Source organism: Cotesia typhae, unplaced genomic scaffold (genome assembly GCF_013202065.1).
Source record: "Cotesia typhae breed Kobodo isofemale line unplaced genomic scaffold, CoteBio_Ctyphae contig_59, whole genome shotgun sequence".
NCBI lineage: Eukaryota > Metazoa > Arthropoda > Insecta > Hymenoptera > Braconidae > Cotesia > Cotesia typhae.
Window position 1 is genome coordinate 2970337 of NW_027423761.1, and position 13980 is coordinate 2984316.

Consider the following 13980-nt stretch of genomic DNA (forward strand, 5'->3'; position numbering starts at 1 on the left):
GATGTAACAACCTGAGAAACTTGAGTTTCTGTGACTTCAACAGTTTCCTCTTTTAATCTTCGAAATGATCTCTGAGTTGATCGGTAATAACTTTTTGTCCATCGTGTCGCACACAATTCTTCCGAAAATAATGAAATACCATAATTCTTTCTGATCAAAAAAATATGTCGACAAGGTAAAGACAATGTTAACCAGTGAGGACATTGACAACTTTTGCATGTGGTAGTTATCACGAGTGATTTACACATCATAATATATTTACACATTATAATATATTTCTCTTCGATATTATCTGGATTAATAGTATTTTCTACATTATTTTCATTCCAAAACGTAATGTGATTATGATACTTAAGCTCAGTCTGAACATACTCAAAAGCTTTTATTGTCAAATAATTCAAATACAGTTTTTCCCACTCAGTAAAGTTATTTGCAGGAAGTTGTATTTTAATAAAATTTTTGGAAGCTTTGAAGTCATTATTACGGTTATGACTAGAAAGCCATTTGAAAAAAGCTACTATAAAACTACTTATGTAATTATTCAAACCAATCTCATCTTTAACTTTTCCATTGAGTGACTCTAATCTATTATTCGAATAATTGCCCAAATTTTTTTCCATTAAATAAGTGCACCATTCTTTTCTATTAATATGCCAATTATCGTTAAAATATTTAACAACCTGAAGAGGTGCTTCTTTTGATAACATAACGTAATAATCATTATATTCGGCTTCTGATGTACTGTATACAATTTTAGTGAGTAGGGACAGACAAAAATCTTTTTGATCACTGGTAATGTTCATATTTTTGGTTGTTATTTGAGTTGAAAATATTTTTAAAACGTGAAATCGACATATTTGTAAAAGTGAGTTAGGGAATAATTCTTTTAATACTTTTTTCGCTCTGTCATATCTTTATCTGTCATAAAACATTTGATATTATTGCAAGCCTCTTCATTTTCATTTTTCACCGTATTCAAAAACCACTTCATCGATAAATAGTCCTCATGTGCTAATAAACCAATCCCAGCTACTTCACTAAGTCCATTCGAATCTTCTACAAGTAATATCATTAAAGATAAATTAGTATTAAAAACTTTATACGTTCCATCAAGAAATACAATATCTGGCCATGCTTTCAGTGATGACCTCATATCAGCGGTAGAAAAGTATAAACCTTGATATTCATTATTCTTATGAAGAATATGAACATCTGCACCTAGAAAAAATGAATGATATTAAATTTTTGATACAAAAAAAAAAAAGAAAAAAAAAACCATCGAAAAGTTAATGAATGATTAGATACGACATTAAGGGGGTATTCTAGTCTAGAAGCATGAATTTCAGGTAATTTTTTGACGTGCCGTAAAAAAAAGGCAATCAATATTTTTACTACACATTTTTGTATAAGTTATTTATTAACATTACAAGTGTACAGAAAAAAATTAAAAAAGTTGAAAATTCAAAAAATTAGCAGCTGATGAAGTGTCGAGGAGGGGGGGGGGGTAAGATCTCAAGAAATTGGTACGTGAACATGACCTCTATTCCAACCCTCCTACACGCAAAAAAAAATTGGGGCTGCCACAAGATTTTCATGTGACTGCCACATGATATTTTCTTGTGGCTGCCACATAATTTTCCTGTAGCAGCCACATGATATTTTCATGGAATAAGAAAAATTTTATAGCCCGTGTATTTATATGATAAAATGGATTAATATGGTTGAATTTTGTATCATTGGAAGAGTTTTGACCTGGAGTTGTGCCTTTTCAAGGTTTCATATAATTCTCATCAATAGTCAACAGTGTTTATTACGATAAGAATTAAGGATGCATTCGAAAATGCTCTATCTCTAGATACATAATCAAGCAATGACCTTGCATCTGGTGAACTATTGCCATTTTTAACGATATACGCTCATCCTGACTTTACACTTATCGAGATCTTTCATTTAAGTACCCACATCAACTTTTTATATATATATTATATACAGGGTGTCTCTGAAGTGGCGGGAGTAATTGTTGGGGTCGATAGAGAAAAAAATACTGAATCGAAAGTTCCTGAGCCAAAAATTTTTTTGGGCCATAGAATTTGAGTTATGAATTAAAAACGATAGCCAATCAGAAGCGCGCTATTCGAGAAATGAAAATGAGCGGGGAAGTAGAGGAGACGCGAGAGTGAGATGCTGCAATAGCAGCTTACTCGCTCACACAAAGCCGAGCATGAGAGGGGATTGTGACGCTATGAGCCGAGTACGTAAGTGTGAATGAGTGGATGTATGAGGTCGCAAGCGGACGGCTTAATGTATGAGTGTGTGTCCGTGTATCGCAGCATTATTGGAGGCGTTGTAACGCTGAATTAAAGCTAACCGGGTACTCTAAGACAGAGGAAAAAATTTTAATTTTTATTTTTATTCGAAAAAATTTAATAAAAAAAATAAAAAGGCCCAAGATTTAACCAGACCCACAGAAACGGAGAGTAAATTTTTAATTCTCATTTATTTTGCTGGGGATTATTTTCAAATACAAAAAAAAAAAAAAGGCTAAGATTCAACTGGAATCCAAAAAGAGATGGATGAAAAAATTTTATTTTTATTTTTAATCAGCAAAATTATTTTTCTTTAAAAAAGAGCCCAATCTCGACTGGAGCAAGAAAAATGATTGAAAAATTTTATTATTAATTTTCAATCAACAAAATTATTATAAAAAAATAAATGGGCCCAAGTCTCAACCGGACCCAAACAAACGGATAAAAATTTTTATTACTTACTTAATTTGCTGGAAATTATCTTTAAAAACGAAAAAATGCCCAAGACTCGATCGGATCCAAAAAAAAAATAACAGTACAAAAATTTTTTCCTTATTTTCAATCAGCAAAATTGTTTCTTTTAAAAAAAAGGCCCAATCTCGACTGGAGAAAAAAAATGATTAAAAAATTTTATTATTAATTTTCAATCAACAAAATTATTTAAAAAAAAAAAATAGTCCGCAGACTCAACCGGACCCAAACAAACAGATAGATAGTTTTAATTACTTATTTATTTTGATGGGAATTATTTTAAAAAACGAAGAAAATCGCCCAAGACTCGACCGGACCCAAAAAAAAAAATAAATTGAAAAATTTTGTTTTCATTTTCAATCAGCCAAATTAATTTCTTTTCGAAACAAGGCCCAATCTCAAACAGACTAAGAGAAACTAATTAAAAAATTTTATTTTTATTATTAATCAAATATTATTTAAAAAAGAAAATAAGCCACAGACTTAACCGGACTTAAACAAACGGATAGAAAATTTTTATTACTTACTTAATTTGCTGGAAATTATCTTTAAAAACGAAAAAATGCCCAAGACTCCATCAGACCGAAAGGGAGATGAATAAAAAAATTTTACTATTCATTTTTAATCATCATAATTAACTTTTTTATAATAAAAGGCTCAATTTCGACCGGACCCAGAAAAAATGATCCAAAAATTTTATTTTTATTGTTGATCATCAAAACTAATTAAAAAAACAAATGAGGCCCTAGACTCAACTGGACCCAAACAAACGGATAAATAATTTTTATTACTTATTTATTTTGCAGGAAATTATTTTTGAAAACGATAAAAATGCCCTAGACTCGACCAGACCCGAAATAAAATAAATTGAAAATCTTTGTTTTTCTATTTTTAATCAGCAAAATTATTTTCCTTTGAAAAAGGGCCTGATCTCGACTGGAGCAAGAAAAATAATTGAAAAGTTTTATAATGAATTTTTAATCAACAAAATTTTTAAAAAAGAAAATAGGCCCCAGACTTAACTGGACCCAAACAAACGGAAAGAAAACTTTTATTCCTGTTTTTTTTGTTGGGAATTATTTTTCGAAACAAAAAAATTGCCCAAGACTCGACCGGACCCGAAAAAGATAAATCGAAAAATTTTATTTCTAAATATTAATTAACTAAATTATTAAGAAAAAAAAAAATAGACCCAAGACGCAGCAGGACCCAAATAAACGGATAGAAATTTTTTATTACTTGATCACCAAGATTAATTTTCCTTGAAAAGAAAGGCCCAATCTCAAACAGACTTCGAATAACTGATTGAAAAATTTTATTATCAATTATTAATTAACAACATTATTCTTAAAAAAATTAATAGGCCCCAGACTCAATCGGACCCAAACAAACGGATCGAAAACTTTTATTTCCCATTCATTTTGCTAGGAATTATTTTTAAAAACGAAAAAAATGCCCAAGACTCGACCAGAGCCAAGAATAGAAGAATGCAAAAAAATTTATTTTCTCTTTTCAATAACAAACAAAAATTTATTGAACAAAAATCAGCCTAATCTTGACAAGACGATAAAAAACTGATTGAAAAATTTATTATCAATTATTAATTGACAAAATTATTTCAAAAAAGAAAATAGGCCCCAGACTCAACCGGACCAAAACGAACAGATAGAAAATTTTTATTACTTATTTCTTATGCTCGGAATAATTTTTGAAAACAGAAGGAATTGCCCAAGACTCAACCGGACCCAACCAAACGGATGGAAAACTTTCATTTCTCATTTATTTTGCTGGGAATTATTCTGTAAAATAATTTTTCAATTAATCGTCAGGTAAAATGTCAAAAAATAAATTAAAACAAACATTGAACTCAAGTCCCAATAATTTTGATATTTTAATTAAAATTATTTTTTAATTAATTGACAGGTAAAATGTCAAATAAGGAATTGAAAAAAATCGCTCTCGAGTCCTGATAATTTTGATATTTTTATTAAAATTATTTATCAGTTAATTAACAAGTAAAATGTCAACTAATAAATTAAAAAAAAAAATTGAACTCAAGTCCGAATAATTTTGATATTTTAATTGAAATTATTTATCAGTTAATTGACAGGTAAAATGTAAAAAAATATACTAAAAAAAAAATCGCTCTCGAGTCCTGATAATTTTGATATTATTATTAAAATTATTAATCACTTAATCAACAAGCGAAATGTCAAATGATAAATTAAAAAAAAATTGAACTCAAGTCCGAATAATTTTGATATTTTTAATAGAATTATCTATCAGTGAATTAACAGGTAGAATGTCAAATTATAAATTAAGAAAAAAATTGAACTCAAGTCCGAATAATTTTGATATTTTTATTAGAATTATCTATCAGTGAATTAACAGGTAGAGTGTCAAATTATAAATTAAGAAAAAAATTGAACTCAAGTCCGAATAATTTTGATATTTTTATTAGAATTATCTATCGGTGAATTAACAGGTAGAATGTCAAATTATAAATTAAGAAAAAAATTAAACTCAAGTCCATTGTTTGTCCGGTTGATTCTGGGCCCTATTTTTTTTTCAAAATAATTTTCTCGATTAATAATAAAAAAATAAAATTTTTCAATCAGTTTCTTCTAGTCCGGTTGAGATTGGGCCTTTTTTGAAGAAACATGATTTTGGTGATTGAAAATAAGGAAAAAATTCTTTTAATTATTTTTTTGGGTCCGATCGAGTCTTGGGAATTTTCTTCGTTTTTAAAGATAATTTCCAGCAAATTAAGTAAGTAATAAAAATTTTTATCCGTTTGTTTGGGTCCGGTTGAGACTTGGGCCCATTTATTTTTTTATAATAATTTTGTTGATTGAAAATTAATAATAAAATTTTTCAATCATTTTTTCTTGCTCCAGTCGAGATTGGGCTCTTTTTTAAAGAAAAATAATTTTGCTGATTAAAAATAAAAATAAAATTTTTTTTCATCCATCTCTTTTTGGATTCCAGTTGAATCTTAGCTTTTTTTTTTTTTTTTGTATTTGAAAATAATCCCCAGCAAAATAAATGAGAATTAAAAATTTACTCTCCGTTTCTGTGGGTCTGGTTAAATCTTGGGCCTTTTTATTTTTTTATTAAATTTTTTCGAATAAAAATAAAAATTAAAATTTTTCCTCTGTCTTAGAGTACCCGGTTAGCTTTAATTCAGCGTTACAACGCCTCCAATAATGCTGCGATACACGGACACACACTCATACATTAAGCCGTCCGCTTGCGACCTCATACATCCACTCATTCACACTTACGTACTCGGCTCATAGCGTCACAATCCCCTCTCATGCTCGGCTTTGTGTGAGCGAGTAAGCTGCTATTGCAGCATCTCACTCTCGCGTCTCCTCTACTTCCCCGCTCATTTTCATTTCTCGAATAGCGCGCTTCTGATTGGCTATCGTTTTTAATTCATAACTCAAATTCTATGGCCCAAAAAAATTTTTGGCTCAGGAACTTTCGATTCAGTATTTTTTTCTCTATCGACCCCAACAATTACTCCCGCCACTTCAGAGACACCCTGTATATGCATATATGAAAATATATTGAAATGCATGTGAGTACTCAAATAAAAGCTCTCAATGAGTGTAATGTCGGAATGAGCTTATATCTTTAAAAATGTCAATAATTCACTAGATACAAGGTAATTTGTTAATTATTGACATTTTTGAAGATATAAGCTCATCCCGATGTTACACTCATTAAGAGCTTTCATTTGAGTACCCACATGCATTTTTGATATATTTTTCATATGTACATATATATAATATATAATATATATAAATATATGAAAAGTTGATGTGAGTACTCAAATGAAAGGTCTCGATGAGTGTAATGTCGGAGTGAGCTTGTATCTTTAAAATTGTCAATAATTCACTAGATACAAGGTAATTTCTTAATTATTGACATTTTTAAGATATAAGCGCATCCCGGTGTTACACTCATCAAGAGCTTTTATTTGAGTACCCACATGCATTTTTGATATATTTTTCATATATACATAATATGTATTACGTATATATAATGTATATAAATATATGAAAAGTTGATGTGGGTACTCAAATGAAAGATCTCAATGAGTGTAAAGTTAGAATCAGCTTATATTGTTAAAAATGGCAACAGTTCACCAGATGCGAGGTCATTGCTTGATTATGTATCGAGAGATAGAGCATTTTCGAATGCAGTCTTTATTCTTATCATAATAAATACTATTGACTATTGGTAAGAATGATATGAAAGCTTGAATAGGGACAACTCCAGGTCAAGACTTTTCTAATGATACTAAATTTAACCATAAACCCATTTTATCATATAAATACTCTGGCGACTAAATTTTTTTATTCTCTTAATAATATAGATTATTATTGTTATGATAATTATTGTTGCTGAGTTTAAATATTATTGCCTGCCACATGAAAGCCATGTCGCTGTCACATGAAAATATCATGTGGCTGCCACAGGAATGTATCATGTGGCAGCCCCAATTTTTTTTTGCGTGTAGACTAGAATACCCCCTTAATATGCCAAGAAAAATCGTGGCATATAAACAGTAATAATAAATAGTTTACCTTTAGATTTCAGTATTCTTTCTACAACTTGTAGATCATTAGTCATCAAATCCTTATGTTTTCGGTGCATATTGGATAAATCTTTAGTTCGAATATTAATCTTTTTATCATCCATTATTTTATTTTGTAACAATTTTTTGGAGCAATTTAAATCCATGGCGTTTAATGCCATTTCATAGGTTCCTGGAGACAATCGTCTGTTTTCAGGTACATCCCCAATAAACGCCTGAAATTAAAAATAATATATGTTATGTAAATTATTTTTATATACCTATTAATACAGAATCATCTAAAAACCACTTCGTTCTAATAAATGTAGTACATTTAAAATAAATATTCGTTACTCTGAATATTTAAATTTAATAATACTAGGGTAAAAGATCTCATTAGTGGCGGGGAAGTATCAATTACTGATACTTTCTTCAATTTTGGTACTGATTCAATTAGTGAAATCATCAATTTCTATAATGAATATATTATTTCTAATCTTTAAGACCGTTAAATCAAAAAAATTTTTAATTTTTGTTCCAAGTAGAACATTTTTTCATTAAAAGAAAAAGTACCACTAATAAAGCTTAGATCGAGGTACAACAATTGAATAATACATCAAAATATGGGTTCATATTAAAAATATTGTGTTTAGGGATCAACTTTTCATCACTTGAAGTAAAATAAAATGCAGATGTTGTATAGAAAACAAAAAATTTTAATTTAATGTAGTTTTTTAAGTATTCAATAGAGGAAGGGGAGGGGGGCAAAATAAGCCCCCTAAAATTTTTTATGCCTAAAACTATTTGGGGGCAGAATGAACCCTCGACATTTTTCACTTCCAAAGTATTTGGGAGGTAAAATGGGCTGATTAGACTTTGAAAACCAATGAATATTTTTCATTTAAACGCGTTTTTAGAATTTGTGTATTATACAAAGAACGAACTCGGTCACGAGTTAATAAATAACTGCATTATTAACTATATTTTTTGATAGAAAACTATCTTCACATTTATTTTACAGAAGCTTTCCTGATTATTTTTACGATGTGTGTGTGTGTGTGTGTGTGTGTGTGTGTGTGTGTGTGTGTGTGTGTGTGTGTGTGTGTGTGTGTATGTGGTTGTATGAAGGTAAACCTTTCATCACTTTTGAACGGCTTGACTGATTTGAACGGGATTGACAGCAATCGAAAGAGTCTCTTTGGCCCTAGATATTTTACAATATTTAAAGTAATTCAGGCTGGTAAATTTTGAATAATCGCGAAAATAAAATTTTCGAAAAATCGTTTTTTTGCAATTACTCTTAATCTGTTAAATCCATCGATTCCAAATTCTAATCAGCTCTTAAGCATAATTTAAAATACTGCGTCGATTGCCGTTAACGTGCACGTGTTAATGTCCACGTTTTAATCATGATTAAAAACGGTTGATTCGTTCGGGAGATATCGTGAATGAAATATTTGGGATTAAGTGTTTTTCTTACATAACTCTGACACTTATTCCTGGATCGTTTCTGATTCAATAAGATGATTTTTAGAGCTCAACAAAAACTACGTTAATTGCTGCCAATGATGTCTAAATCGGTTGAATGGTTCGAGAGAGAAAAAAGAGAAAGAAACTGAAAATTCTCTTATTATAAAAATTTTCTGAATGTGGCCCATTTTGCCTCACATTTTCAATTTTTTATTTTCAATGAATATAGCAAATTGAGGTCAAATACTTGGCAAGGGACTCAAAAAAAGTAAAACCACACAAAAACAATAAGGATTTAAAAATATTTTTCTTAAGGGGCCCATTTTGCCCCCCCTCCCTCCCTTCCTCTATAAATACAATGTTTACCTCAATGTCTTCATGATTAATGTGCTCCAAATTCACTTTTGTTATTTCCAATAAATTTTTGTCTTTAGTTATATGTGCATAAATATAAAATTCACATCCTAGTTTGTATGAACTGCAAAAAATTTTGACAAATTACTTTAGACATAATGATTTAGGTCAAATAGTGACTTTATTAAAAGTAAATTTACTAAATTAACTGGAAAAGTATGTATATACGAATGTATTTGTTTATACTATCCTAGTTATTTCTGTAAGTTATATAGAGAATTTAAAAATTATATATATTTACCTTGTATTTCGCACTTTATCTATTTTGGGAGTATGAGTTGCTTTACCAAATTTACAACCAAATTTTACATAAATATATTCTAAATCAGCATTGTATGTAGGATCTTGTGTGTTATCACTTGTTAGTTTTCGACTATCTCGAGTAATATAAATGTCATTTTCTTCTTTTTGGAACTGTTTTACGAACGTTAATAATGATTGAAAACTGTTGAATGTTGATCCAATCAATTTTTGGCTTTTGTCATCAACTTTCAATTTTTTAGTTTCTACGGTTGCAATTGAAGAAGGCTATTAAATAGTATAAAGGTTAACAACTTTTTTTCATGAAATTAATAAAAATATACGCCTTAAATATCCCGTACAAAAAAAAATTTTGTTTCCAGATGAACTTCAGATAGTGAAACAAATATGAACTTTCGCTGGGAATCCAGCGAACTTTCCGGAGGAATTTGAAAATTTTATTTTGCATATTGAGTTCTCCTACTCCAAAAAATATATCCCCACAAAATTTTGAGAATCTTAAATGATAAGTCATGACTTATTTTAGTAAAACTCACAGTGACTTATCATTTAAGATCTTTAAAATTTTATGGTAATATATTTTTTGGAGTAGAAGAACTCAATATGCAAATTAAAATTTTCAAATTCCTCCGGAAAGTCCGCTGGATTTCCAGCGGAAGTTCATATTTGTTTCACTATCTGAAGTTCATCTGGAAACAAAATTTTTTTTTGTACGGGTAGTTACCTCGAAACTTCTACAGTTGTGATTATCATTCCAAACGTCAATTAGTAAGCTATCAGAATGCATGTGAGCTGTGAAACCTGCTTGACACTTGGTTCCTGAGATATAGCTAAAAAAAGGAAATTAATGATTAATTAACTTCAGTATATACACTAGAGAAAAGTTATGTTTATATCACTAAAAATAGTTGATTTATTTAATAAAATTTAATCGATATTAAAGAACAATCTTTGATAAGCAGTAATTCTGAATATTATTTACTGAAATTGAAGTAGATACATGGAAACTGAAATTAATAAGATATGAACTTTTTTTGTATTCCTCTGTTTGTGCTTATATTTACGATCAAATGAAAACAATGGCAAACTGAGAAAAGTTATTTTTAAATCAATTTTTGGTATTTTTGCTGATTAGGGATTAGAAATCAAACGATGCTATCAGAAATAAGTTATAAAAATCAGTATTATGTACTCGTACATTTAGCAATTTGCAAAAGTTTGATTCACACTAAGTTTTTTCATCAAACATCCTGATTTATTATATTTTTTCACTAGTGGAAACAATCAATTTTAACAAATTTGCATATGTTAATTAGCATATTTTTTTTACTCACTCTCGTCTTCTTTTTCGATTAGCAGGCAAAGGTTCAGGCTCTTTATAGCAAACACATTTATATTCTACTCTTCGGAACAATAATTTGGTTCTAATTGATTTCTCTGTGGAAGATTCATCTAAATAATTGAATGAAAATCTAGTAAATTTAAAGCCTGTGCTTGTTTCATAAAATTCCACTGCGGCTCTCAATTTTTCTTCAGATTTAAAACGTTGATGCAAAAATAAACCCTGTGTTAGTTAGATTAAAAAAAATATAAATTGAATATAACTATTTATTTAAAAAATACAATAAAACAATAATTAATTATTAAAAATATCAACTTACATCCATGTTTGATATTGGAGTATTAGTGCATGCTTCTACATGTTTAGGATTCATCAACATTCATTTATTGTTAATTTAATCACTACTTATTAAGCAAATACACCTTGCAAGCTTATAAACAATCATAATCTTCATGATATGTAATACACTAATATGTATGGATCCGAACCGCACCGGCTCCGTTGTTGTACGGATCCGTAAAAATACTGCTGATCTTATGTCTTAGGAACCAATCATTAACTTGTTTGATAAGGTAAAAGACCCAGTACTTGAACACATTTGATAGTGTATTGTATTTGACCACAATTTTAGAACGTTAATTTCATCATAACTGACCAAATCAAAGTGACTTAATAAAATATCTTCAATTCTAAATATATTAAAGAAAAGAAATTTGTATCACGTTAAGAAAATAAATTTTTTTAATTATTTAAAAAAATTCTTCAAGTGGCCTAGTAGTTGAACATTAAACTGTGATGCGCTGCAGTACTTGAACACCTCTGTACCAGAACTTGAACAATCATTTAACATGGCTTTAGATACTTTGTGTTAAAATAAAAATAAAAATAACAATTTATTATATATGACTTTCAAGTTAGTAGTCACTTGACTATTTTTTAATTTTTTTTTTAACAAATAAATTTGTTCCAAAAAAATATTTTTAAAAAATTGTATTTTTAATTTTTTTAAATTTCTAAATGTCAATTTTTTTTTCTAATTTATTTTACCATTATTTACTTGTTAAAAAAATTCATAAAATTATCAAATGTCTGCTCAATTATATTATAAAATTAACAATAATCATACATTTAAGTCCTCTACTTTAAAAAACATTCAAATGTATTTTTGCCTGTTGTTTACAGAGTCAGATTAGAATGATTAATAATTTTTTTTTATTTCACAAACACTAATATTCGTTCTAAAAATAGTAAATTTTGTTTATAGTTTTTTTTTATTTACTTCATTTGTATAATTTTTTTGTAACTATACAATTTAATGTATTTTTTAAAACATTTTAAAATATTTGTTTAACATAGAGTTAGACTGTTCAAGTACTACAGCAATGTAAAAATGAGAGACGGTATACTTGAACATACGGCGCTGTCTCGTTCAACTTTTGGGTCCTACGCGCCAAAGGCTCTAACCAAAAGATCCAGGTTCGACTCCTGGTCTGGGCCGTCCGAATTATTTTTTCAGTTAAAATTATAAAAATGACAAACTCAAAAAATAATAATTGAAATAAATTGTTTATGCCTGAAGGTATCGGGCTAACGTAATTTTAATAATAATTAAATAATCTAGTTAGATAAACTAGTAAAAAGAGCAGACGACTGTACTGCTAAGAAGAGTACGCCGCTAAAAATCTATTCAATAAATTAATTTAACGCAGTCATCAATAAAATCCTGTAATAATTTAGCTTTAACATTAAAAAATATTTCTTGTATCATTAACTAAGATTTGAAGATCTTAATATACATTAAATATTAATGTTTACGGCTGGAGTTTTTTAATAATACAAGAATTTCCAAACTGTTCAAGTACTAGGACCATTTTTAAAACTGTTCAAGTACTGGGTACTTTACTTTAATTAATTCTCGAGTCGGTTAGAATTATTTCTTTTCATTTAATGGTAGAAATAATTGAAGATACAAGACAATTTTGAATTTATTGTTAGAATAAAACTAAAAATCATTATAAATTAATGAAGAAATATTGAAATTATAATATGATTGAATATTTTTATTATTCATGACAGTATTGAAAAAAACAGATTTATGGAAATTAAAGATATAAAAAAGCTCTAAATATTTTAATATTGATAACACATCATCTTATTCAACTAGTGAATCTTCAGGTGTTGAAACTTTAAAGTAGCCTCCTAGAAGTACTTGCAGGATTTCGTTGTTTTCATCCTCTGCTATAACAGGTAAATTTTCATCAAAGACGATAGAATTTTCTGAGAGACTGTACGTCGCGTCTGCATTATTTCCATCGGGTTGTTTTACAGGTGAAGATAAAGGAGAGAAAGGTGGAGACTGAACAGATGTTCCGTCATCATCTTTCTCGGAAATATCTTCATCTGTATTTTCCTCCGAATTAAATGGCAGGTTGGCATGTTTTTGAGGCACTACGATAGGAGACAGAGGGAGTCGCTTTTTTTTTGACGGACATCTGGAACGGGACGTTGACTGTGACGGTGAATTCGCGAATTCATCGCCACTCGATGAATCTGGCTCATGAGAACGTTTTTGCTGACAATTCTTTGCTGGCATTGTTTTGCTCACTAGTTGTTGTTGTTTCTGTTGTTGTGAAACGCTGGATGAAGAGGCAATAGAAGCAGGCATGGTCTCACAATTGTGCTCTTCATTCCATTGATAAATTCTCAGCGTTTCATTATTATGAATGTTCATCCTAAAATATGCTGGACAATTGGTCCTGACGATAGGCCTTCAAAAGTAAATAAAGACAAAAATTAACATCTTGAAGTAACCAACGCAAGCTGGTAAAAGGTGAATACTTACTCTTTTACTTTTTTTTTCAATTCCTTAGGAGCTCCATGATGAATACACCTAGCAACACAATGATAAATCTCAAGTTTAGAATTGATTGTTTTTTTAAATGACGCGTGTCAACATAATTGGATGAAAAGGCAAATTTTCGCCCAGTTTCGAGCTGGTATTGTTTACAAGCCTCTTCAAATTCCACTTTTGAGTTAAACTCTTTACCCAGGAATAAACTCATCTGTAAGTAATAACCTTAGATTAGATTAGTTGAAATGAATAAATTAAAAGTATCATGTTTATTACAATA

At 29.3% G+C, this 13980-nt stretch overlaps 2 protein-coding genes across 2 annotated transcripts; both read right to left on the bottom strand.

Moving 5' to 3' along the window:
* Window positions 1–886: 886 nt before the first annotated feature.
* On the bottom strand, window positions 887–10021 carry LOC141532412 (uncharacterized). The gene is made up of 5 exons (XM_074250742.1): window positions 9923–10021; window positions 9488–9774; window positions 9199–9310; window positions 7373–7598; window positions 887–1218 (listed from the first exon to the last, which is right to left on the bottom strand). The coding sequence occupies exons 1-5, from the start codon at window positions 10019–10021 to the stop codon at window positions 887–889; spliced, it is 1056 nt and encodes a 351-aa protein (XP_074106843.1).
* Window positions 10022–12900: 2879 nt separating this feature from the next.
* On the bottom strand, window positions 12901–13780 carry LOC141532320 (uncharacterized). Its single transcript, XM_074250611.1, has 2 exons — window positions 13692–13780; window positions 12901–13617 (listed from the first exon to the last, which is right to left on the bottom strand). The coding sequence occupies exon 2, from the start codon at window positions 13578–13580 to the stop codon at window positions 13002–13004; it is 579 nt and encodes a 192-aa protein (XP_074106712.1). The 5' UTR covers window positions 13581–13617; window positions 13692–13780; the 3' UTR covers window positions 12901–13001.
* Between the last annotated feature and the right edge of the window lie 200 nt (window positions 13781–13980).